The sequence below is a fragment of the Lacerta agilis genome, chromosome 2 (assembly GCF_009819535.1).
Source record: "Lacerta agilis isolate rLacAgi1 chromosome 2, rLacAgi1.pri, whole genome shotgun sequence".
In the NCBI taxonomy this organism is placed as follows: Eukaryota; Metazoa; Chordata; class Lepidosauria; order Squamata; family Lacertidae; genus Lacerta; species Lacerta agilis.
This window is the reverse complement of record NC_046313.1, coordinates 107299604-107322002: the sequence shown is the minus strand read 5'-3', so window position 1 is coordinate 107322002 and position 22399 is coordinate 107299604. Positions and strand designations below refer to the sequence as shown.

The 22399-nt window shown below is 45.8% G+C and overlaps 3 protein-coding genes across 3 annotated transcripts in view; all 3 read left to right on the top strand.

Moving 5' to 3' along the window:
- The window catches only part of LOC117042396 (oocyte zinc finger protein XlCOF6-like), a 449944-nt gene that overhangs the window by 150140 nt on the left and 277405 nt on the right, over positions 1–22399 (top strand). The window lies entirely within an intron of this gene.
- Positions 232–6781, top strand: LOC117042148 (16 kDa beta-galactoside-binding lectin-like). The gene is made up of 4 exons (XM_033141640.1): positions 232–332; positions 3611–3690; positions 3813–3972; positions 6569–6781. Exons 1-4 carry the CDS (start codon positions 324–326, stop codon positions 6743–6745), a joined length of 426 nt encoding a protein of 141 aa, XP_032997531.1. The 5' UTR covers positions 232–323; the 3' UTR covers positions 6746–6781.
- Positions 11496–22095, top strand: LOC117042147 (16 kDa beta-galactoside-binding lectin-like). Its single transcript, XM_033141639.1, has 4 exons — positions 11496–11576; positions 16657–16736; positions 18300–18471; positions 21878–22095. Exons 1-4 carry the CDS (start codon positions 11499–11501, stop codon positions 22022–22024), a joined length of 477 nt encoding a protein of 158 aa, XP_032997530.1. The 5' UTR covers positions 11496–11498; the 3' UTR covers positions 22025–22095.

The window sequence follows — 22399 nt, the reverse complement described above, 5'->3', positions numbered from 1 at the left end:
TGTCTTCAGGGTGTTAGGGCAGATTCTAAAGAAATTCTTCCCCTTGAGCAAGCTGTGCAAATGATATATATGTATAAAGGGCACACTTATAAAGGGCACACTTAACAATTGGTCTGGAAGGAACCCACCTGGTGAGATGGCCCCAATCTGCTCTATTGGCCAGCCTCGCCTACTCTTGACTCCATGGTGTTTACAGGCCTGCACCTCTGATTGGATGGGAGGAGGAAGGACAGACTCCTGATCACCACTTTAAGAGTCAGACTTTCAAGCCGTTTTTTGTGGATTCCTCCTGTGTCTTTTTTGGAGCAGGCCTGGGAAAAATTATGGAGTATGTAAGTTACTCCCGAGTGTGGCCAATCTGTGTAGCAATAGGAATAGTTCTAGCTGACCACCGTACTGTGTTGTGTTTGTAGAGTGTGTGTGGTTATGCAATGCCTCTTAGGGGGAGCAGATTAAATTGCAATTTTGTCAAGTAGTTATAGAAAGTGTAAGAGAAAGAGCAGTCTGGTGAATCAGTCTCCCTTGTGCAACTTGCCAGTGGAGCAGGACCTGGTTTTCCACTGGGGTGGTAGCTGCTTGTATATTTTACTAATAATATGCATGTTTGTGTAAATATGCCTATATTGTGGTTTTTTTTTTGTTTTTGTTTACTTACGTTGTAAGTTGCTTGGAGATATTCTTTCGTAACAAGTGACTAACCAATTTTATTACCCTGGCCCTGTTTTTTTTAAAGAGAAGTGGGACATGGGGAGGGGAGGGGCGGGGGTTAAATATGCTCTCTGTTCCTGTGTTTTTTTTAAAAAAAAAAGAATTAATTTTTTATTAGATTTTACAAGCAAACAAAAAAAGTTTATAACAATACCAAATCCATATCCATTTAAAGAGATTTCTCTGAATCTAATTCATTTTTATTAGATTTTACAAGCAAACAAAAAAAGTTTATAACGCTACCAAATCCATATCCATTTAAAGAGATTTCTCTGAGTCTCGTGACTTCCCCCCACCCCTTCCATGGGTCCTAATGTGAACATTTTCAACCACATACTATTTCACAATCTATTTTATTGTATTTATCCATAATACCTGTTACATTACAAGTGATATTAAATTCAAATAATAATAATAATAATAATAATAATAATAATAATAATAATAATAAATTAAAGTCCTGCTAATGTTTTCATCTGTTAACAGTGGTCTCCTAAGTATATTATAAATTTCCCCCCATTCTTTTTAAAAAAGTTTTTGTCCTCTTGGTTGCTGAGCTTTCCGGTCAGCTTTGCCATTTTGGCATAGTCCATCAGCTTAGTTTGCCATTCCTCTCTGGTAGGGACTCTTTCTTTTCATCTCTGGGCTAGTAGCATCCGTTCCTGTTTTTGAAAAGGCAATTTTTTTTTTAAAAGAAATTAAGTCATCTGTGTCATGCCAGATGATCAGCTGTCAGGGTTTGCAATTGCACCAGCCAGCTGACAGGTGGCATCAATCAGCTGATTGACAGTGCAAAATTGCTTTTGGCCGAGTTCTGCTTTTACCTGCCCTACAACAGAGAGAGAGAAAGAGAGAGAGAGAGAGAGAGAAATATATGTAAAACAGTAGATTGGTCTGGGGAAAGTAGTGGCAGATAACCGTGGCAGGAACTCTCCTCTGTTTGGGAGATATGTTAAACTGGCCCTGCTCATTATCATAGAATAATAGAATCCTAGAGTTGGAAGAGACCACAAGGGCCATCCAGTCCAACCCCCTGCCAAGCAGGAGACACCATCAAAGCATTCCTGACAGATGGCTGTCAAGCCTCTGCTTAAAGACCTCCAAAAAAGGAGACTCCACCACACTCCTTGGTAGCAAATTCCACTGTCAAACAGCTCTCACTGTCAGGAAGTTCTTCCTAATGTTTAGGTGGAATCTTTTTTCTTGTAGTGGCATGTAGTCAATGCCATCTCATGTGGTCAAAGGTGTGAGCAACCTTTGACCACCCAGATGTTGCTGAACTACAACTCCCATCAGCCCCAGGGAGCATTGCCAGTGGACAGGAATCATGGGAGTTGTCCTTCAAAACCCATTATTACTTGTATTCAAAAAATGGACATTCAACCATCCTGGAACATTTTCTCTTTTTTGTAAACAATTTTTTATTAATTTTCATTTAATAATATTCCAGTTTGTACCAAATCAAATCTTGCCACATCGTAATACAAACAAAGCCAATTATACATTACAAATTAAAAGAATTTCAGGACTTCCCATGTTCTGGATGTCTGGAGAAAGTCTCTATCAGTTGTTCCTGCGTTCATCTCTTGTTTTCGTAAGTCCGATCATCTACCAATTTCGTAAGTCCGATCTTAACCCATTGTTCAGTCTTCACAGTCCTGGTGTATGACTCTATCGTGTCCAACAAATACATCTTTCTTTTAGCTTGCAGGAGGCAGTTTATTCTGTGTTTATATCCTTTAATTGATTTTTAGCGTAGTCATCTACCGGTAAGTCTTTCATTTCACCATTTTATCTTCCAGGCTCTGGGCTCTGTTCCAACTCTCTCAACACATGCCAACTCTCCTTGTCTTGATAGGATTTATGGCACCTCAGTCTTTCAATCTTTTAATGAGTTAGTTTACCTTTACCTTTTTATTCCAATTATAAGTCTCCCGTAGTGCCCAACTTAATGTTCCAAGTTAGCGTTCCAAATGTGGATCTCTGTAGAAAAGCTTTTCAACCTAGAACATTTTCAGACCACAACATGATAGTATTTACATGGAGAAAGGACAGATAGACATCATTTCGATGAAGACCTAATGAATACCTACCTTTTTTTTTTAAGGGCTAGCTAAAATTAAAAGATGACTTTGAATTTAACTTAAACGAAGAAACAGATACAGTGGTGCCCCGCTAGACGAAAATAATTCGTTCTGCGAAAATTTTTGTCTAGCGGGTTTTTCGTCTTGCGAGGCATTCGTCTAGCAGGGCACCACTGTACAGTGGTACCTCGAATTAAGAACTTAATTCGTTCTGGAGGTCTGTTCTTAACCTGAAACTGTTCTTAACCTGAGGTACCACTTTAGCTAATGGGGCCTCCCACTGCCGCCGCACGATTTCTGTTCTCATCCCAAAGCAAAGTTCTTAACCTGAGGTACTATTTCTGGGTTAGCAGATTCTGTAACCTGAAGCGTCTGTAACCCGAGGTACCACTGTATTAAGATAGTGTGGGATGCTGGAAAAGCAGTGGTGAGAGGATTTCCCATCCACCAGAATTCACTTCTTAAGAAGTAGTAGGAGTTGAAAAAGACAAGAGACAACGTTGGAAATAGCTCAGAAAGAGAGGGAACTTAAAGACAAAAAAAGGTGAAATTGTACAAGCCATCAAAATGTTACAACAACAATTATCTATGTTGGAGCAGAAGCTGAAATATTTAAAGCAACGAGCTTTTGAATTTGCAAACAAACCAGGCATGGAAACTTAAAAACGAGAGGGAAAACAATTTTAGAATTAAAGTAGCAACTAAAAATGGGACGACATATGATGAAAAAGTAGTAAGGGGAGTTGCCATTCAGCAAATATTTGGGGGGCAATGTTTCCGCACGCCTGGTCTAACGCTACCCTTTGGTCTTTTTTTAGCAGCTGGCTGTCACCGACAAGACAATCAAGCCTGGCGATGGCATCCTGGTGGTCGGAAAAGTGACCCCAGATGCCAAGAGGTTTGTACTGATAAAGCAGAAGGAAAAGACATGGGTTGAAGGGGGATGGAGCCCTGTGGGGTTCTGCTGCTTCCTATCAAATGTGAGTTTCGTTTCCAGTATCTCCTCCGTCTCCATGACAGGTTTGCCATCAACCTGGGCCGGGATCGCCACAACCTCCTCCTCCACTTCAACCCTCGCTTCGAGACAGGCGACATTGTGTGTAACTACAAGGCGTGTGGAGTGTGGGGTCAGGAGCTGCGAGAGTCGCTGTTCCCTTTCCAACGGGGAGAAGAAGCCAAGGTGAATATGGGGATAGGCCATTAGCTCAGGGGTAGGGCATCGGCCTCGCAAGCAAGAGGTCACAGGTTCGATCCCTGGCATTTCCAGGTAGGGCGGGGAAAGTCTCTTGCTTGAAACCCGGGCAGGCCACTGAAGAAGAGTTTGGATTTGATACCCCGCTTTTCACTACCCGAAGGAGTCTCAAAGCGGCTAACATTCTCCTTTCCCTTCCTCCCCCACAACAAACACTCTGTGAGGTGAGTGGGGCTGAGTGACTTCAGAGAAGTGTGACTAGCCCAAGGTCACCCAGAGCTGCATGTGGAGGAGCGGAGACGCGAACCTGGTTCCCCAGATTACGAGTCTACCGCTCTTAACCACTACACCACACTGCCAATCATTCTAGGCCAGTGGTTCCCAAATAGCTAAGTACTGCGAACCCTCCGTTTTTCCAAAAGCCAAGCCACAGATTCCCACACTTTTGAAAATGTTGATACCTCTGTGGTAGTTTTTTTTTGCTATGCAAATGGTGCCGCCATTAGGGCCGGGCGATATATCGATAATATCATCCGAAACCGGTTTGATATCTCGTGATATCGGTTTCATAGTTTCAGACCTGGCAACATATCGCGAATCGCGATGTGTGTTAGGGCTGGGCGATATACAGTGGTACCCCGTGTTACGTACGCGATCCGTTCTGGGTTGCGCCACGTAACCCGGGCGTACGTAACACGAACGAACAAAAAGAAAAAACTCGGAAGTTTGCGGGTTTTTACGCTTGTGCGCACCCGTGCGCTCCGTGGAGGACTTCCGGGTCGCAGAGGTCCGTAACTCGAACATACAAAACACGGAGCAAATGCAACACGAGGCATGACTGTACTGTCCAAAACCAGTTTCAAGTCCATTTCGTGATAATGGTTTCGTAGTTTTTGAGCTGGCAATGTGTGTGTGCGCGCCGTATGCAAAAATCACAACGTGGGGAAAACCGTGAAGCCAGCCAATGCCTCTACAAAGCTCCATCCTTATTTCAGACATCTTGATATATCGCAATGTTCAGCTGGTGATATATTGTGATGTTGCAAAACCAGAAATCCCCCAGCACTAGGCAACATGTCCCAGCACAAAACCAGGATGCGCATCTTCTGGGCCACACTCCTGCACAAGTCACATGACCCACATGAGAGCACAGCGCTCAAAAACGGGGTGTTAATAGGTATGTGCCGTGGACCCTCCTGGGTGGGTTACGCAGACCCCCAATTGGGAACCAGTGCTTTAGACAATACTGATCTGGATCAATGGTCTTAACTCGCTTTAAGGCTGTTCCTCATAAGGTGAGTTGGATAATGTGGGGCGATAATGTTGTAAAGCAGGCATTTTGTAACCTTTGGCTCCCTCCAAACCCTTTTAATGTATTTATATAAGTTTGTATGCCGCTTCATAATAATATACCTAAGCGGCAAGCACACAAACGTGATTTTGAGATAATAAAAGATGAAAATGGTTTACAACACACAAATAGTGCATGGGTAAGTTGCATAACGGGGAAGTTTGAGTGAATAAATAAGCTTTTGGCAGAAGATGGTTGCTTGGCAGCAAATGCCACAGTCCTGGCGCTGCCACACTGAATGCCCTGTTCCTGGTAATCAGAGCCGTCTTTCCTATAGGGCTTAGTGGTTCGTTGCGCCAGGGCGCTGGCCTCAGGGGCGCCCAGCGAGTGGGAGAGCTGTGCGGCTTTGCCAGCGGCCTCTCCTTTCCCTCCTGCACGCCCTCCAGCTGCACCCCATCACCTCTATGGCTGGCGTGCGTGCAGCTTGCAAGCCAGTGTGGTGTGGTTAAGAGTGGTAGACTCATAATCTGGTGAACCGGGTTCGCGTCTCCGCTCCTCCACATGCAGCTGCTGGGTGACCTTGGGCTAGTCACACTTCTCTGAAGTCTCTCAGCCCCACTCACCTCACAGAGTGTTTGTTGTGGGGGAGGAAATGGAAAGGAGAATGTGAGCCGCTTTGAGGCTCCTTTGGGTAGTGATAAAGCGGGATATCAAATCCAAACTCCTCTTCTTCTTCTTCTTCTTCTTCGTCTTCTTCTTCTTCTTCTTCTTCTTGCCTCCCAAGCCTCTGCGGGAGGAGAGTGATCCCCGCAGAGGCTTAGAATGGAAGCTGTGCCCCACCAACTATATGGCTGGCAAGCGCGCAGCTTACCTCCCAAGCCTCTGTGGGGATTGCTCTCCCGCAGCGGCATGGGGGAGAGTTTGCGCCCCCCCCCCATGGCTGGCAGTGCGCAGCTTCACTCCCCCCCCCATCCGTGGTAATTTGGGGGCGCTGGGTGGATATTTGCACCCCAGCGCCGCATCTGCAGGTAATCCCAGAGTGTGCATCATGCAGCACTATCTAAAGTGCCTCTGCTGCAATTTGGGGCCATTTGCTCCACCAGTTTCCTTCCCCTGCCCTCAGTCAGCTCCCACCTTCTTGCCTTCTGGCTGGAGAAGGAAGAACGGATCGCATTGCACCAAAGGTGTCTATCTAGAAGTGCAACTCCCATCAACCCCAGCAAACAGCCTGGCCGACACTTCTTGCAGTCCAACAACTTCTGGTTGGCTAAGTCATTGGTTTCTCCTCTCTAGATCTCCATCTCCTTTGACGCCAGGGCGGCGACAGTGACGATGCCAGGAAACAAGGTGATCACGTTCCCCAACCGGCTCGGGTTGGATTCTGTACAGTTCTTCTCAGTGGCTGGAGACTTCAAGATCAAATCTGTCAAGTTTCTGAACTTTTATGCTCCCTTTGCAGCTCTGAACTAGCTGGGGGAAAGAATATGCAAATAAAGTCCCATCTCCTGGAGTTTCTGTTGTTTGAATGCGAAATCGGGAACCGTGTGTCCTCCAAATTGCTTCACCAATCAGTTAACCAAGACAGTTAACTCAGGGTGCCTCCGGGCTGTCAGTGACTCAGCTGCTTACCAAAACTTTAGGTTTGCACACTTAAAAGTGGGTTAAAGTGCTGTGCTGCCCTAGTGCAACAAATCCACTTAAACAGAAATAAATAAAGCCACAGACTTGCATTTTTGGAATGTGATGACAAAATACCTCCAGGGATTTGGGTGAATGAATGACAAAAGGTCGTGTAAACACCCTGCAAGAATATCAGGACGGATGCTCATTGGCTGAATCGTAAATGAATCAAAACAAATGTCCAGCTATAATCTAACCTCTCTGTAATCAGCGTACAAGCAAATTGAGATATATATATACTCAATAAGTGGTTTATCTGGAGGGACCCTTGGCAGTCTCTGCCTTTTAGTCCATTTTAGTGTATTGTTTATTATATTTACAATATAATGCCAGATATTCCTCCCAAGAGCTCAAGCTGCCCCTCCCTGTTCTATCCTAACAGCAGCCCTGCGAGGTAGGTCAGACTGAGAGATGGTGACTGGTCCAAGGCTCTGAGTTTCATGGCTGAGTGGGGATTCAAACCCGGTCTCCTTGGTCCTAGTTCAGCACTCTTCTTACACCACACTGAAAGAGTCAGCAACTTGCAGAGATTATTATTATTATTATTATTATTATTATTAATTTCTATTTCTACCCTGCCCACCTGACTGCGTTTCCCCAGCCACTCTTGAGCGGTTTTCAACAGAACATTAAAAACGGAATAAAACTTCAAACATTAAAAACTCCCCTAAACAGATGTAGCCATACGAGGGAGCAATCCTAACTATGGGAAGCCAGCGCAATTTATTCCGGTTTAGGTGAAGCTGGTGTAAAGCATGCCTGACCCAAACCTGTTCAGGAGCAATACTCCTGCCAGCTGAGCCATCGTAAGCCTGGCAGAGGGAAAACAAGCCTTTGAAACAGATTTTGGCTCACGCAGCCCTCTTTGCTGGTGTTAAGTTGCACTGGGTTGCCAAGTCACAGAATGGGGTTAGGATCCAGCATATTCCCCCCAGAATGCTCTATTCAGCATCTCCAGGTCAAGGTGGGACTAGGTATGGGAAAGGGAAAGGACCCCTGGACGGTTCAGTCCAGTCAAAGGCGACTATGGGGTTGCAGCGCTCATCTCGCTTTCAGGCCGAGGGAGCTGGCGTTTGTCCACATATACCTTTCCGGGTCATGTGGCCAGCATGACTAAACCGCTTCTGGCGCAACAGGACACCGTAACAGGAACCAGAGCGCACAGAAACGCCGTTCACCTTCCCGCCTCAGCGGTACCTATTTATCTACTCGCACTAGTGTGCTTTCGAACTGCTAGGTTGGCAGGAGCTGGGACAGAGCAACGGGAGCTCACTCTGTCGCGGGGATTCGAACTGTCGACCTTCTGATCAACAAGCTCAAGAGGCTCAGTGGTTTAGACCACAGCGCCACCCACATCCCTTAAAGGTGGGAATATCCCTTGCCTGACACCCCTGGAGAGCTGCTGCCAGTCACTGTAGACAATACTGACAATACCAATGGTCTGACTTGGTAGAAGACAGCTTTCTCTGTCCCTTTTCTGTGCAGCCCACGTCCCCCTTATTTTTCACCTAACAGGCGGACACCAGTGTGGTCTGTTGCTGTGTCGTGTATCATATTGGCAACTTCGTTCCATCGTGGCTCCTGCGAGATGCCTCTAGAGGCCTCATTAATAACTTTGGGTACATGTACAATTCTGGAGTTCAAGGTGCAAGATGATAACAGGTTGGCCAGTTCTAATGACAGCAGCTAAGATTATCTCCCCGGGGACGGAGGAAGGTGTTTTGGAAAGTGACAGAAGAAACACCTGCCCACCGTCTCTGTCAAATCAGCTTCAATGCAAACAGAAGCTGTGGGAGCACAGAGGGGGCCCTTTAAGTTGGCAGGTCTTCATTTAAAACATCTTATTAGCATCAGTGCAGATGCAGTTGGGATTAATTTGGCTGTTAACGTCTCCCAACTGTGTCTGAGCTAATGATCCCTGGGAGTCACCCACAGGTTTTGGCAGTGTGAATTCACCAAGGAGGAATCTACACAAGAGATTCTTAATCACCATCATCATTTTTAGCGCCTTTAAAAAATGCTGCGCGGTAATCAGTGTTTAGCTGTTGTGGCTTTCCCCAAAAGAATTGTGGGACTTTACTTTGATGGTGGTGTTGCTGAAAGAGTCCCTTTAACTAATGGATCATTTCTACACCCAAAGATGAGGAAAAATACCCAACAAAAGGAGGGGTTTGGATACATTACACGGTAATTTTGCCAATAATAATAATAAGAATTTCTTATTTATACCCCGCCCGTCTGGCTGTGCCTGCCCAGCCACTCTGGGCAGCTTCCAACACAATATTAAAATACAATAATTCATCAGATATTAAAAGCTTCCCTAAACAGGGCTGCCTTAAGATGTCTTCGAAAAGTCTGGTAGTTGTTCTCTTTGACATCTGGTGGGAGGACGTTCCACAGGGCAGGTGCCACTACCAAGAAGGCCCTCTGTCTGGTTCCCTGTAGCTTGGCTTCTCGTAGTGAGGGAACCGCCAGAAGGCCCTCGGCGCTGGACCTCAGTGTCTGTGCTGAATGATGGGGGTCCTTCAGGTATACTGGGCCTTTGAGGCCGTTTAGGGCTTTAAAGGTCAGCACCAACACTTTGAATTGTGCTCGGAAACGTACTGGGAGCCAATGCAGATCTCTCAGGACCGGTGTTATGTGGTCCCGGCGGCCACTCCCAGTCACCAGTCTAGCTGCCGCATTCTGGATTAATTGCAGTTTCCGGGTCACCTTCAAAGGTAGCCCCACGTAGAGCACATTGCAGTAGTCCAAGCGGGAGATAACCAGAGCATGCACCACTCTGGCGAGACAGTCCGCGGGCAGGTAGGGTCTCAGCCTGCGTACCAGATGGAGCTGGTAGACAGCTGCCCTGGATACAGAATTAAACTGTGCCTCCATGGACAGCTGTGAGTCCAGAATGACTCCCAGGCTGCGCACCTCGTCCTTCAGGGGCACAGTTACCCCATTCAGGGCCAGGGAGTCCTCCACACCTGCCCGCCTCCTGTCCCCCCAAAACAGTACTTCTGTCTTGTCAGGATTCAACCTCAATCTGTTAACCGCCATCCATCCTCCAACCGCCTCCAGACACTCACACTGGACCTTTACCGCCTTCACTGGTTCTGAGAGAGGCAGAGCTGGGTATCATCCGCATACTGATGAACACCCAGCCCAAACCCTCTGATGATCTCTCCCAGTGGCTGCATGTGGATGTTGAACAGCATGGGGGAGAGGCCAGAACCCCGAGGCACCCCACAAGTGAGAGCCCAGGGGTCTGAACACTCATCCCCCACCACCACTTTCTGAATACAGCCCATATTTTCACTGGTTTCTGTAACGTCAATCACACTTTTTTTCTAGGCATGCATGGGGAATTCAGAGTGAGGTGGAGATATATGTCTTAAAGTCTTACAGATTAAAACAAGGTTTATTTGTCTGAAGGTTTGATTTCAGCCTCCAAATAAAGCTGTAAGAACGTTAGAATTGCTCTGCTGCTGAAGTAGCTCGCCTCCTTTTGGGCTTTACTGCCTTCCTGCCGCTTCTCCACATTTGGTCACTACAGGTATATTTTTAAAGCAGTATCATACCTCTTTAAACTTCCATGGCTTCCCCCAAAGAATCCTGAGAACTGTAGTTCGTTAAGGGTAATCAGAGTTGCATGGAGACCCCATTCCCCTCAGAGCAACGATTCCCAGATTTCCCTGGAAAGAGGGATTGACTGTTAAATCACACAATGAGAATTGAGGCTCTTGAGAGATCATTCCAGTAGCAGCTGCCCAGAGCAGCAATCCTATGTACTTATTTACCTGGGCGTAATTTACCTGGATTCAATGGGACTTAACATCTGAGTAGATGCCTGGGGTTGTTCTGTGATTCAGTGACAGGCTCAAAAACATTGCTCTGACATTTTGTGGGTGGTGATGCCCTGTTCTTCCATCAGCATGGCCAACAGCCAGGGATGATGGGAATTGTAGTCCAACACTTGCTCTGTGTTCATGATGCTGGGACTTGACTAAAATTATGGGCAATGGTGTAAGAAGGGCGGGGCGTAGGGGGCGGGCCACCCCGGGTTCCAGGGGAGGGGGGGGTGACACTCCCTGGCCCCTCCCACCACTCCCCCACCACCCGGCACCCTGTCTGTGCTTCTTTACGAACGGCCAGGGCAGTCCCACAAGCCGCCGCTCGCTTGCCAGCTCGCTGTGGGAGCAGCAGCGCCGGCCCGGATGCAATTCGCATGCCCGGAAATTCTGGGCATGCGCAGTGCATCTGATGTGCGTTGTGATGCCACGCCCCCCAGGGGGATGCCTCCGCTCCGCCACCCCGAACAGTGAAGAGGTTTCCTCCGCCACTGATTATGGGTTCCTCACATGGAGTCAGGAATGCAAAGGGCATCAAATGGACTGATAGACACACAAGTCACGTCACTTAGCAATTTGGTTAATGATTGGAGAGACTCCCATTTCCATTGACCAGTCTCTTCCTCTCTGATTGATTGGTCCTTACAGGCTTGTTCCTGATTGGCAGCAGGAAGGCCACACCTCTTTTTGGCCACTATTTAAAGCTCATGCAGAAGAAGGAAGACTTGCTTGTTTGCTTTTGTGTTTGTCTGCAGCTGAGTCATCAAACCTTCACAATGGAGACTGTAAGTTGTCCGGAGGGAGTGGGCACTGATTGGGGTATGGGAGGAGTTTAGTTTGTTCTTTAACGTTAGATAGGGTCAGCTGGTAAGCATTTTAGCTTACTGTTTAATCTTCTTAAGTATGTCTATTTGGAGGTCGGCCGGGTGGAATTGATGGAGGCTTATTTCTAAGTGGAGCTGAGAGATTGCAGCCTTAATGAGTTGGGCAACGGAGGTTGGCGGTTCTGTGTCAATAATAGGTTTCTGCGGCTCATTGTGGCATGCCCATATCTAAGGATTCTTGAATGCTGCTCTAGCAAAAACTCATTAAAACCGTGCTCCGCTGCTGGACAGAATGCAAAAGGAGCTAGCAGTACAATTCTGCCTGGGTCTACGAGGATGCAAATCCTATTGTACTTCTGTGTACTCCTGGGTGTAAGTGGGGTTAGAATTGCAGTCAGTGGTGGTGGTTTCCTAGTTCCTTGTGTTGTACGGGTCAAGGTGGATGAACTGTTCATAGCTGCAGCAGTCCCTTCTGAAAGCCAATGCAATTCTGGGCTGCATCAGTAGGGGTATAGCATCTAGATCAAGGGAAGTAATAGTACCACTGTATTCCGCTGTGGTCAGACCTCACCTGGAATACTGTGTCCAGTTCTGGGCACCACAGTTCAAGAAGGATACTGACAAGCTGGAACGTGTCCAGAGGAGGGCAACCAAAATGGTCAAAGGCCTAGAAACGATGCCTTATGAGGAATGGCTTAGGGAGCTGGGTATGTTTAGCCTGGAGAAGAGAAGGTTAAGGGGTGATATGATAGCCATGTTCAAATATATAAAAGGATGTCATATAGAGGAGGGAGAAAGGTTGTTTTCTGCTGCTCCAGAGAAGCGGACACGGAGCAATGGATTCAAACTACAAGAAAGAAGATTCCACCTAAACATTAGGAAAACTTCCTGACAGTGAGAGCTGCCAAGGAGTGTGGTGGAGTCTCCTTCTTTGGAGTTCTTTAAGCAGAGGCTTGACAGCCATCTGTCAGGAATGCTTTGATGGTGTTTCCTGCTTGGCAGGGGGTTGGACTGGATGGCCCTTGTGGTCTCTTCCAACTCTAGGATTCTATGAATGAAGGCTAGTATTGCATAGTACTTCGAGCTCAAAGTACTGCCCTGGTCCTACTGTTTAGGCAGAGTGACATTCCAGCCTCAGGCAGTTGATTGCTGAGTGTTGGGAAACGGTAGCAAATTCTCGGTATCTAACTTCCTGTATCCCCTTACTGCTAGAAAAAGGAAAGGTTCCTGTAAATCGTTAGAGGTGTGCGCGTAATTTGCTTTGGGCAATGAAATATATCCTTCCTTTGCTGAAGAGGCTTGCCGATCTTACAGACAAGTCTAAACTTAAATTATCTCCTCTTTGGCAAAGATCACAAGACAACCTGGCTGGTTCTGTGCCCAGATTTGTAGGCACAGATCATCCTCTAGAATAAAATAGCTTACTTGGGAAAAGCTGAAGTCCCTTTTTGGGGCGCCTTAGGGTCAAATTTTTATGGTAGCCCAAATATCAGTCATGTATATATTTCAATTTTAACTCATGAGCTATTGTTGCAATCTATTCTAGTTGTATATTTATCTTTATTAATGCTGTCACTATTTTGTTATGCGAGCTGGTCTTTGACCGTGATAAATTATCTTATCTTATCTTTCACGGTCATTCCTGTTTTTGCTCGGTAGAGCATGAGCCTCTTAATCTCAGGGTCATCGGTTCGAGCCCCACGTTGGGTGAAAGATTCTTGCATTGCGGGGGGGGGGGGGTTGGACTAAATGACCCTCATGGTCCCTTCCAACTCTACAATTCTGTGTTTATCCATGAGTTGATTATGATCAGAAGGAGTCAAGGCTACGGCAGTTACTCATGCCTTCAGTGTAGTTATTTGCTGATATAACGGTTGGTAATAAACAAATTTAATTATTGTGCTATGCGTGTGACCAGTCATGCCATTAGAAATTATTCAGTGGTACAGCTAGATCTTAAATTGCTTAAAGCTCTATGGACTTCATTTTCTTATTGTTCTCATTCACAATAAGAGAGCCAGTGTGGTGTAGTGGTTAAGAGTGGTAGACTCGTAATCTGGGGAACCGGGTTCGTGTCTCCACTCCTCCACATGCAGCTGCTGGGTGACCTTGGGCTAGTCACACTTCTTTGAAGTCTCTCAGCCCCACTCACCTCACAGAGTGTTTGTTGTGGGGGAGGAAGGGAAAGGAGAATGTTAGCTGCTTTGAGACTCCTTCGGGTAGTGATAAAGCGGGATATCAAATCCAAACTCTCCTCCTCCTTCTCCTCCTCCTCTTTAGATAATGCCTATTACTTAAATTCACTTCAGTATGTAGAGCAAAGCAGCTCTGCTGTGTTTGGGGCCTTCCGGCATATTCCACAGAGTGTGGCCCTGAATCTCTGCCCGAAGGTTTTCCCTAATGATGCCACTGGGCTTATTAGGGGTTGTAAATGTTCTCTGTTGCTCTGCAAGCCATGATCCTACGTGGGAGACTTGTGGGTAGGAGGATGCCAGCCATTGTCTGGTTTGGCCTTGAGGGGGACAGAGGCCTTGTGAGCAAAACGGAAAGGCAAACGGTTAGCTATAGCTCCTAATGATAATGGACATTCCTGAAAAAAGACTTCTTTGATTTTCTTCACCAAAAAAAACAACATTCCTGTTGGATTGAGTCAGAGAAACTCAAACAACTTGTCTTGCTCATTTACTCATTAACTACCTGGAGAGAGCCTGCAGCTGGCTTCGTGTGAAACGGAATCGAAATAGCTGAATTTTCTCCCCTGTATAAATACATGTTAAAGCACTAATGGTTTTGTTATGTATTGAAGTTCTCACCTTAGGCCACTAGGGGTGTGTGTATATAGTTCATTTTGCTGCAGTTTTCACTCAGGTCCGCACATGCAAATGAAGGATTGAAAAGTGACGTTCAGGGATTGGGTAACTACAGAAAGTTGTTACTGTTGCTTTGTAGCTGAGTTCTATATAAGCAGGCTGCTGAGGCCTTCAGCTCACTTCTGTTCCAGCCTGAGAATAAACAAGAGCTGCCTGAAAATCACTGTCGTCTGCTGTGTCCACCCATAACTTAACAGGTTTTCTGTGCCTTGCCCCACATCATAATTTTATTCGGGAGTAGTGAACTCTCCGTGTGACTCCCTTGTCTGATGTGAACTACACCCGCAACCAACACAGCGCCCTCCAGCTGTTGGGGGCTCCCACTCCCATCCTCTCTGACCATTGACCATTTTGACGGGGGCTGATGGGAGCTGGAGTCCAACAAGAGCTGGAGGCCACAGGTGAGCTGTCCTGAAAATGCCTCTCTTCATGCTGGATTCCTAGAATTACAGGAAGTGGGGGAAGGCTTTTAATTTCTTGCCCTGTGTCCCTGCTCTGCATGTGGGAACATTCACATGGAAACCAGCAATAACAGCTGTGTAACACTTGAGAGTCCCATGAGACTCTTGAGAGTCCCATGGACTGCAAAAAGATCAAACATATCCATCCTTAAAGAAATCAACCCTGAGTGCTCACTGGAAGGACAGATCCTGAAGTTGAGGCTCCAGTACTTTGGCTACCTCATGAGAAGAGAAGACTCCCTGGAAAAGACCCTGATGTTGGGAAAGATGGAGGGCACAAGGAGAAGGGGACGACAGAGGACGAGATGGTTGGACAGTGTTCTCGGAGTTTGGCCAAACGGCGAGAGGCAGTGGAGGATAGGGGTGCCTGGCGTACTCTGGTCCATGGGGTCACGAAGAGTCGGACATGACTGAACGACAACAACACTTTGTCAGTGATCAGGTCCAAACCATAGATTTAATCACTCATATACAGTGGTACCTTGGTTCTCAAAACGCCTTGGTACTCAAACAACTTGGAACCAAACACTGCAAACCTGAAGTAAGTGTTCCGGTTTGCAAACTTTTTTCAGAAGCCGACTGTGCCACGTTTTTGTTTTGAGTGTTAACGCTGATGTCTGTCTGTTTTTGCTATTTATTTAGCATTTTTTGTTTTTGCGGCTTTTTTGTTTCGTTTTTCTGACTGTGTGGAACCCAGTTCAGCCTCTGATTGATTGTGTGACTGCAGGACATTGTTTATTGCTTTCATTTTATGGATCAATGGTCTCATTAGATAGTAAAATTCATGTTAACTTGTTGTTTTAGGGGTTGTTTTTAAAAGTCTGGAACGGATTAATCCGTTTTGCATTACTTTCTATGGGAAAGCGCACCTTGGTTTTGAAACGCTTTGGTTTTGGAACCAACTTCCGGAACGGATTAAATTTGAGAACCAAGGTACCACTGTACTTGGTTTCCCGCAAAGAATACTGGGAACTGTGGATTGTTAAGACTTTAACAACTCTCGGCACCCTCTACAGTTCCCAGGAATTTTTGGGAACATAGCTGTTTTAAAGTGGTATGAGTGTTTTAAAAGTATAATACAGATGTGACCTACTTCTCTGGTTGTATCTCTGGTTCCTTCTCCCTTCCCCCTCCATGCTTGCAGAATTACAGTTCCCAGGTTTCCTGGGGAGAAGCGGTTTCCTAACCTTTTTGGGAGTGTGGGCGGCAGTCATAACATGGCTGTTGTCGTGGCGTTGGGGATAATGCAAAATGGTGCCTGTGGAATTGTGGCGCAATACAAGATGGCGGCGGTGGAGCAGCATGGCATAATGCAAAATGGCCGCCACATCTGAACGACTAGAAACAGACTGGACCAGAACATGATATGGGCATCAACGGAAATAATGGCCACTGCCCCCACTTGCTCACAGAAAGCAGCCTGTTACATGTCTCCTTCATTCGGAATAGGTGGATATCTAATTCTGGAACCCAATGAACTGTGGGCATGTGTAAGGGTTTGTGTGTTCAATAATAGACAGGCCAAGCCACGGGTGGAGGGCGGGGACAATCTTAGATTGATTTGGGCCATTTCTGGGAACTGCAAACATTCACAGGGAGTTTCTTCCAAGAGAAACTCGAATAGAAAGGGTTCCTCTTTCCAGAGAGGAATGATAGCGGAGAAGTTACCTGTGTGCATTCTAATGCTCTTTGTTTCTGCCTTTCCTCCAGCGAATGGTTTTTTCCCACTTGTCAATCAAGCCTGGCGAATGCATCAAAGTGAAGGGGAAAGTGCCACCAGAGGCCAAGAGGTTTGTGTTGTTAAAGGTGGGCTGGCCTATTTTTGTTGGTGCAAAAAAAAACCTATAGAAAGGAGAATTCCTGAATGCCAAGGGGCAAGTGCTCTTTGGTCAGCAGAGATTCACAAAATATGCAGCAAAGCAGAGCGTGGAAATACAGGCTGCATTTTTTTTAAAAACGCCTCTCCAAAATATCCCCTTAAAAAAATTCTTTCCAAAGTTTCTTCCCCCAGCATAAAAAAGACCACACGTTTGTTACGTTATAAATGGTTTACTTACCGTACAAACTCTCCAAAAGTCAGATTCATGTGCTTCAGAAAAGTTGCACAGGCAGTAAAACTTAGCTTGGTTACCAAGTGGTGAAAGTGCCTAAATTATTGGTATAGGAACTCAATCATGGTTTATGAGAGCCATGCGGTTGGAGCAACCAATACATTATTGGAATGATAAGGTAAAAGATGCAGTACAACCGTATTTTTTTTAATCGGTAATCTGACCAGCCACTGGATGCTACTGAAGGATGCTTAGCTTAACTTTCCTTAAAAATTATTAGATGCTATTTTTGTGTGCATTTATGGGCTCCTCCAGATGAACTGTTCATTAAGTGTTCATCCTGCTTTTCAAAGCTTACATGGAGCTTATACACAGGGGCGGAGCAAGGTGGGTGCGTTGGGGGCAGTCCGCCCCGGGTGCCACCCTGGAGGGGGGTGACACTCGGTGCGCCCCCCGCGACGCCCAAGCTGAGCCCCACTGCCCAGTAAAAAGCGCGTGCCGACGGCTTGCTCGAAAACCTGCTTGGCGCACGCTTTCCTTTTTCCAGAGCTGCGCACGTGCGCTACACGGGGGGTGCCCTCGGGTTTGCCACTCTGGGTGGCCAAGCGGCTTCGTTCGCCAGTGCTTATACAATGCCTGCTCTATACTGAGCATTTGTTCTGACAGTGAAGTCAGAGCATAGTTTTTGGGGGGGAGGTTACATACCTTCCCATTAATCATTATCCGACACCTCTTAGTGCAAGCAAGTTAAACGGTTCCATGGTCACCACAACCACCACCAGTCTGTTAATAGACTTGAAAGATGCCGTCAAATACCTTCAGCAGCAGGCAGTGGCTTAGCGTGGGTTGGCAGTGCCCGGGGCTATATGGAGGGGGTGAGAGGGAGGTAAATGGATGGAGTACACATGCACATTCAACTGCCTAACGGCATCTGCATCACTCAGGAGATCGCAGCCGCAGAGATAAAAGTTGTTTGTCTGAAGAGGTCAGTTCCTGGTTCACATGGAGAAGCTGTTTTCAACGGAGCCCAGCAATGGAAGCACGCAACTGTATTGAGGCAGCATTGGGTGTTGAAATTTGCACCCCGGGTAACTGCCCCCATGCTACACCACTGCCAAACGGGGCTTTGCAAAGACAAAGACTTTTGCCAAGTTGCAAGCCCAGGCTGGGTTCTTGTCAATCCGCAACAGTATCCTACTTCCAATATCACCATAACAATAGAACCGTTAGTCTTTGTCTCCGCCAGCTCCTGCTAATCCACCTTGTCAGTGTTTGACTGATGTGGTCCTCCCCTCTTTCCAGCTTTGCCCTCAACTTGGGGCACAATGATTCAGACATGATCCTCCACTTCAATCCTCGCTTTGATAGTCACGGAGACGTTAACACCATCGTGTGTAACTCAAAGACGAATGGGCAGTGGGACTCAGAGCTGCGGGAGTCGGCGTTCCCTTTCCAGCAGGGAGAAGACACCAAGGTGAGCACGAATAGTCTCCGCACCACCATAACTTCAAGGAAAATATGAAAAAAGGCAACACGTGGACCAAATAATGTAGGGCAAAATATTTCTTTATAATGTCAGATAATATGCAGCGAAATTTCTTTATAACAGCAAGTCTGAATCTGAATGCTTATGCGATAAATTTTTTTATTTTATTTTATTATTTTATTTTTCTGAATATCATTTTGGACAATATGGACTCTTGTTGATGCTGAGCATTATCCTTTATATGATCCTTCATATGATTGATTAGATGTATATATTCTGTTTTGTTATTCTTTATAGTTATGAACTGAAGATTACACCGAAACAGTGTCTTCGCTGCATATTATTTGACATTATAAAGAAATTTCGCTGCATATTATTTGACATTATAAAGAAATATTTTGCCCTACATTATTTGGTCCACGTGTTGCCTTTTTTCATATCCTGCTTGAAGTTTGCAACACAGGGGTATCTTTTTCGTATATAACTTCAAGGAGAGGCAGTTGTCATTCCTGGATTTGGGGGCTCCTTGGGCACTGGGAGGTTGTAAATAAGTTGGATCTTCGGTCCATCTCTCTCAGCACTGCTGTCACTGACTGGCAGTGACTCTCTTGGGTTTCAGGGAGAGGCTACCTGGAGATGCTGAAAAATTGAACCCAGGATCTTCTCCATGTGATGTGGTTCCTCTTTCCCCTGGGCTATGGGATCCTCAGAAGGGCTGCTAACCAGATAGGAATGCAATGAAATAAATCTCTTGTGCTGCTTCTGCCTTTTTGAGGGTATTCTAAAGTGAAGTATGATCATTTGTGGTGAATCTCTCTCTCTTCATTTTGGCACATAATTAATAATAATAATAATAATAATAATAATAATAATAATAATAATTTTTTACTTATACCCTGCCCATCTGGCTGGGTTTCCCCAGCCACTCTGGGTGGCTTCCAACCAAAGATTAAAAATACATTAAAACTTAAGTCATTAAAAACTTCCCTAAACAGGGCTGCCTTCAGATGTATTCTAAACATCAAATAGTTGTTAATTTCTTTGACATTTGATGGGAGGGCGTTCCACAGGGCAAGCGCCACCACCGAGAAGGCCCTCTTGCCTGGTTCCCTGTAACTTTGCTTCTCACAGGGAGAGAACTGCCACAAGGCCCTCGGCACTGGACCTGTGTCCGGGTTGAACGATGGGGGTGGAGACGCTCCTTCAGGTATACTGGGCCAAGGCCGTTTAGGGCTTTAAAGGTCCCCCACACCCACCCAACCCATGTCCCCCCAAAACAGTACTTCTTATCTTGTCAGGATTCAGCCTCAATCTGTTAGCCGCCATCCATCCTCCAACCGTCTTAGGACTGAGTGTGACTCTTGCTGTAGGCATCTTGTGCATTCTAGACCCTCTTAATGGCTGCAGCAGTATATTAAAAGGGAATAAAAAACAGGGATCAATCCTGAGGGAAACCTGACTCCCAGAGGCATTTAGCCCTGGGTTGCGGCATAGCTTTCAGTTGGAAATAAGCTACGTGCATCTGTTGGTGCTGATGAAAATTCTAGTCTATAGCATCTAGAGGGCACCAAGTTTGGGAAGACTGCTTTGATTGGAGGCAATATTTTTCTCTCCACTCCCCACTGCTTTAGTATGAACAATGTTCTTGGAGAGAAGAGATTGCTGCTGCTGGGCTGCTTGCTTGGTTATATGGATCAGCTGAAGTACATGAGGAGAGACTTCCAGCTGATCCTCTGCACTTCGCCTTGGAGAAAAGGAGGAAGTTGCTCTCTGGCTATGCCCTCCAGCCCCTGAGTTCAATACATTGGGTCCCAGTATGTTTCCGGCCACAATTCAGAGTTTTCATGCTGACCTTTAAAGCCCTAAACAGCCTTGGTCCAGTATATCTGAAGGAGCGTCTCCACCCCCATCGTTCAGCCCGGACACTGAGGTCCAGCTCCGAGGGCCATCTGGCGGTTCCCTCACTGCGAGAAGTGAGGTTACAGGGAACCAGGCAGAGGGCCTTCTTGGTGATGGTGCCCACCCTGTAGAACGCCCTCCCACCAGATGTCAAATAAACAATTATCTGACTTTTAGAAGACATCTGAAGGCAGCCTTGTTTCGGGAAGCTTTTAATATTTGATGAATTATTGTATTTTAATATTTTGCTAGAAGTAGCTCAGAGTGGCTGGGGAAACCCAGCCAGATAGTTGGGGTATTAATAATAATAATAATAATAATTAATTATACCCTAACTATCTGGCTGGGTTTCCCAACCACTCTGAGCGACTTCCAGCAAAATATTAAAATAAAATATTTCATCAAATATTAAAAGCTTCCCTAAACAGGGCTGCCTTCAGATGTCTTCTAAAAGTCAGATAGTTGTACAGATAGGAGCTTTTTGGGGGTAGGAAACCGCTATATCATGGCTTCCAGCTAGGGATGAAATCTGTCACTTTTGGTTTATCCATTTCTCATTTTTTCCCAATTTTAACTTCAGTTCTCTACATTTCTGCAGCGTTAGGAAAATTTGACAGCAGTTTTTAGCATGCCCTTCTTGCAGCGCACATGGTTTTTGTATGTAGTCTTGGCTCATTTACCCCCTTTTTTGCAAGCAGTTTTCCCCAATATAATGATGTACTTTCCTGTAATGCATTCATTTTTTTGGTATACCTTGTTCATCTGGAGAACTGAATCACAAGGTTTGGAAAAGGGTGGGTTTTGAATCAGAGTTGGAAGGGACCCAAAGGTCATCTTAAGTCCAACCCGCTAACACTTACCTGGAAGAAAGTCCCATTGAACCTAGTGGCTCTTATTTCTAAGTAGGTATGAATACAATCATAGAATTGGAAGTCCAACCCCTTGCAATGCAGGTATCTCAACACATGGTTCCCCATCCAATTGGAAACCATACCAGACCCTGCTTAGCTTTTCAAACGTTCTCGCAATTTTATTGCTGCACCACTAGAGGGAGAGAAAGGATAGATGTGTTTTAGTGTGAAAAGCATCAGTTAGCTGGTTTTTTTCATTAAAATGTTTAAAAAGAGGGTTGCATCCATGTTCTGTTTACAGTAGACCCATTGAAATGAATGAGCTCAATTTTTCCATGCCTATTGATTCAGGGCTCCTAATCCTAAGTAGAACTAGCATTGGCTACAACTCTGAATTTCTCTCCCCAACCTTAACTTCTACAGCCAAATGATGAGGGTCATAGTTTCAGGCTGAAGTGCCCTAACAGAACCGCCCCCCCCAAAACAAAATTGGTGAGGAAATGTAATTGCAAGGGTGGTAGAAGTTTGTTTATTTCCCTCCATTAATCCACTCCTGTTTGGGCCATAATCTCTTGGAAGCACCTAATTGCCTCTTTCCAAGGAACAACCCATGACCCTAACTCCTTGACTCCTCTTCTTCACAGATCTGTTTGTCCTTTGATGGCGAGGAAGTGACTGTAAAGATCAATGGAGACCAGGAAGTCAAGTTCCCTAATCGGCTTGGGGTGAATTCTGCAAAAATATTCTCAGTCGAGGGAGACATTGCGATCAGAAGTGTCAAGTTTGACTGAAGTTCAGCCATGTCTTAATTTGTATGTCTATAGAAGGAGAAACAGAAAATAAAATGTGTTGCTTGACCTTGTCTGCCATGCCATTTTCTTGGGGATTCCTGCTGACATACTGCTGACATAGAAAGAAGATTCCACCTAAACATTAGGAAGAACTACCTGACAGTGAGAGCTGTTCGGCAGTGGAATTTGCTGCCAAGGAGTGTGGTGGAGTCTCCTTCTTTGGAGGTTTTTAAGCAGAGGCTTGACAGCCATCTGTCAGGAATGCTTTGATGGTGTTTCCTGCTTGGCAGGGGGTTGGACTGGATGGCCCTTGTGGTCTCTTCCAACTCTAGGATTCTATGACTAATTCCACTCTGGGAGGCAAACGGTTGTTCC

Bases quoted from the DNA above. Each gene is read 5' to 3' on its own strand.
- LOC117042148 (XM_033141640.1), top strand. The intron at 3,691-3,812 runs GTTTGTACTGAT...TCTCCATGACAG, and splicing joins GTGACCCCAGATGCCAAGAG to GTTTGCCATCAACCTGGGCC. The intron at 3,973-6,568 runs GTGAATATGGGG...TCTCCTCTCTAG, and splicing joins AACGGGGAGAAGAAGCCAAG to ATCTCCATCTCCTTTGACGC.
- LOC117042147 (XM_033141639.1), top strand. From the start codon at position 11,499: ATGCAGAAGAAGGAAGACTTGCTTGTTTGCTTTTGTGTTTGTCTGCAG. The intron at 11,577-16,656 runs GTAAGTTGTCCG...CCTTTCCTCCAG, and splicing joins AAACCTTCACAATGGAGACT to CGAATGGTTTTTTCCCACTT. The intron at 16,737-18,299 runs GTTTGTGTTGTT...CCCTCTTTCCAG, and splicing joins GTGCCACCAGAGGCCAAGAG to CTTTGCCCTCAACTTGGGGC.